The 2,210-nt window shown below is 37.1% G+C and overlaps 1 protein-coding gene across 1 annotated transcript; it reads right to left on the bottom strand.

Annotated features, from left to right (window-relative positions):
* Nucleotides 1-525: 525 nt before the first annotated feature.
* On the bottom strand, nt 526-1,860 carry LOC118010439 (ras-related protein Rap-1A). The gene has a single exon (XM_035004820.1). The coding sequence runs from the start codon at nt 1,724-1,726 to the stop codon at nt 1,172-1,174; it is 555 nt and encodes a 184-aa protein (XP_034860711.1). The 5' UTR covers nt 1,727-1,860; the 3' UTR covers nt 526-1,171.
* Nucleotides 1,861-2,210: the final 350 nt, after the last annotated feature.

Here is a 2,210-nt window from a genome sequence, read left to right as displayed (position 1 = left end):
AGGGGGATGTTAAAGTCCATTACTGTTTTCATATTACTATGGATTAGTTCCTTTATATTTGTTATTGTCTTATGTATTTGGGTGCTCCTGTGTTGGGTGCATAAATATTTACAATTGTTATAACTTGTATTTTTCCCTTAATGATCGTATAGTGCCCTTCTTTGTCTTTTCTTACAGTCTGTTTTAAAGTTTATTTTGTCTGGGTGCCTGAGTGGCTCAGTCAGTTGAGCTGAGCATCTGCCTTCTGTCTGATATAAGTAATGCTACCCTGGCTTTCTTTTCACAGTCATTTTCATGATAATTTTTTCCCCATCCCTTCACTTTTGTTTCTCCATCCCCTCACTTTCAATCTGCATGTTTCTTTTCATCTGAAATAGTCTCTGGTAGGCAGTATATAGATGGGTCTTGTTTTTTCATCCACTTGATCACTCTATGTCTTTTTTTTTTTTTTTTTGAAAATGTACTAAAATTTAATCATCCAAAAAAGCTGTAATTTAATCTGACAGTAAAACACAAGAAGCAATATTAGAGTTGGTTTAGTATATTATATATTTTAGCTTTGAAAGCCATAGAAATCAGTTATCCCAGTTTTTTTCCTACAAAAGACCCATTTTTCCAAAGCATTATGCACAATTTTAATTAGAATATAATGACAGAATGATATTTCATAATTTTTAAATATAAAATGAAGTCAATGACTCAAAAAGTTATCTGCTGCAATGAGTTTGAGGGGAAATTTCATAATCTATATCATTACAGATATAAAGTATAATGGTTCAACTTTTAGTTCTTGACAGGGAGGAATCATGATAAAAAGGTCAATATGAAATCATCTGATTATAGTAGCAATATCTAACATTTGAAATGCATCCATGCTCTTTTGTATAATCATATTAGAGTCAAGTATATTTATTTTCACATCTGTTATAACTGCTATTGCAAAGGAGAAATACTATTGTCTTATTTTCCAAGAGATATACACAGAGCAATTTTTTTTTTTCTCCAGGGAATCTGTGCAAACCAATATAAGATTTAAATTCTTCACATAATATATAAAACAGGAGAAGCCTCTTCAGATTTAATTTTTGAAGTCTGGAATGCTGGCACTTCCCAATTAGGCAACAGTTCTTCATTCCTGTAATCTGGCTCAGAGCTGCTGCTCACTGTGGGTCTAAAGCAGAAGGCATGATTTCTTTTTAGGCTTCTTCTTTTCCACTGGTGTTTTTCTATTTATCTGTCTGACCAGGTCATAAAATATCTCATTAACGTTGATCTTTGACTTTGCAGAAGATTCTAAAAAGGCACAGTTACACCACTGTCTTGCTAAATTCTGACCCTGTTCTTTGCCAACTACTCGCTCATCTTCCAGGTCACATTTATTGCCAACCAAAATCATTGGAACATCTTCTGTGTCCTTAACCCGTAAAATCTGTTCCCTCAGGTCCTGTAAGTCATTAAACGTGGACTGAGCTGTAATAGAATATACTAGTGCAAACCCTTGGCCATTCTTCATATACAAATCCCTCATCGCTGTAAATTGCTCTGTTCCCGCTGTGTCCAGGATTTCGAGCATACACTGTTGGCAATCTACTTCAACTTGCTTTCTGTAGGAATCTTCTATCGTTGGGTCATATTTTTCAACAAAAATTCCCTGAACAAACTGAACTGTCAGAGCGGACTTCCCCACGCCTCCTGAACCAAGGACCACTAGCTTGTACTCACGCATGATGTGGTCTGTTTAAATACCGGCAATCCCCCCGGTCCGGCGCCTCCTCCACCTCCTCCTCCACCTCCTCCCTTTTCTCGGCCGTGGCTCCTGCTCCGGCTCTGCGCGGCGGCGACGGCGGCGGCGGCGGCGGCGGCCTCGACAGCGGCGGCGGCGGCCCACTCTATGTCTTTTGATTGGAGCATTTATCCCATTTACTTTCAAATTAATTATTAATAAGTATTTTCATTGCCATTTGTTGCTTTGTGGTTGTTTTGTAGATCTTTTCTGTTCCTTTCTTCCCTTGCTCTCTTCTTTCACCATAAGTTGGTTTTCTTTAGTGATATACTTAGATTCCTTTCTCTTTATTTTTTGGGTATCTGTTACTGGCTTTTGATTTGTGGTTTCCATTAGGTCTGTGTATAACATCTTCTGCATATAGTAGTCTATATTAAGTTGATGGTTGCTTATGTTTGAACCCATTCTTTTTTTTAAGATTTTATTT

This window comes from Mirounga leonina, unplaced genomic scaffold, assembly GCF_011800145.1.
Source record: "Mirounga leonina isolate KUSES-001 unplaced genomic scaffold, KU_Mleo_1.0 Mir_101097, whole genome shotgun sequence".
NCBI lineage: Eukaryota > Metazoa > Chordata > Mammalia > Carnivora > Phocidae > Mirounga > Mirounga leonina.
Note: the sequence above shows the minus strand (reverse complement) of the source record. Positions and strands in the feature narration are given on the sequence as shown.

Bases quoted from the DNA above. Each gene is read 5' to 3' on its own strand.
- LOC118010439 (XM_035004820.1), bottom strand. From the start codon at position 1,726: ATGCGTGAGTACAAGCTAGTGGTCCTTGGTTCAGGAGGCGTGGGGAAG.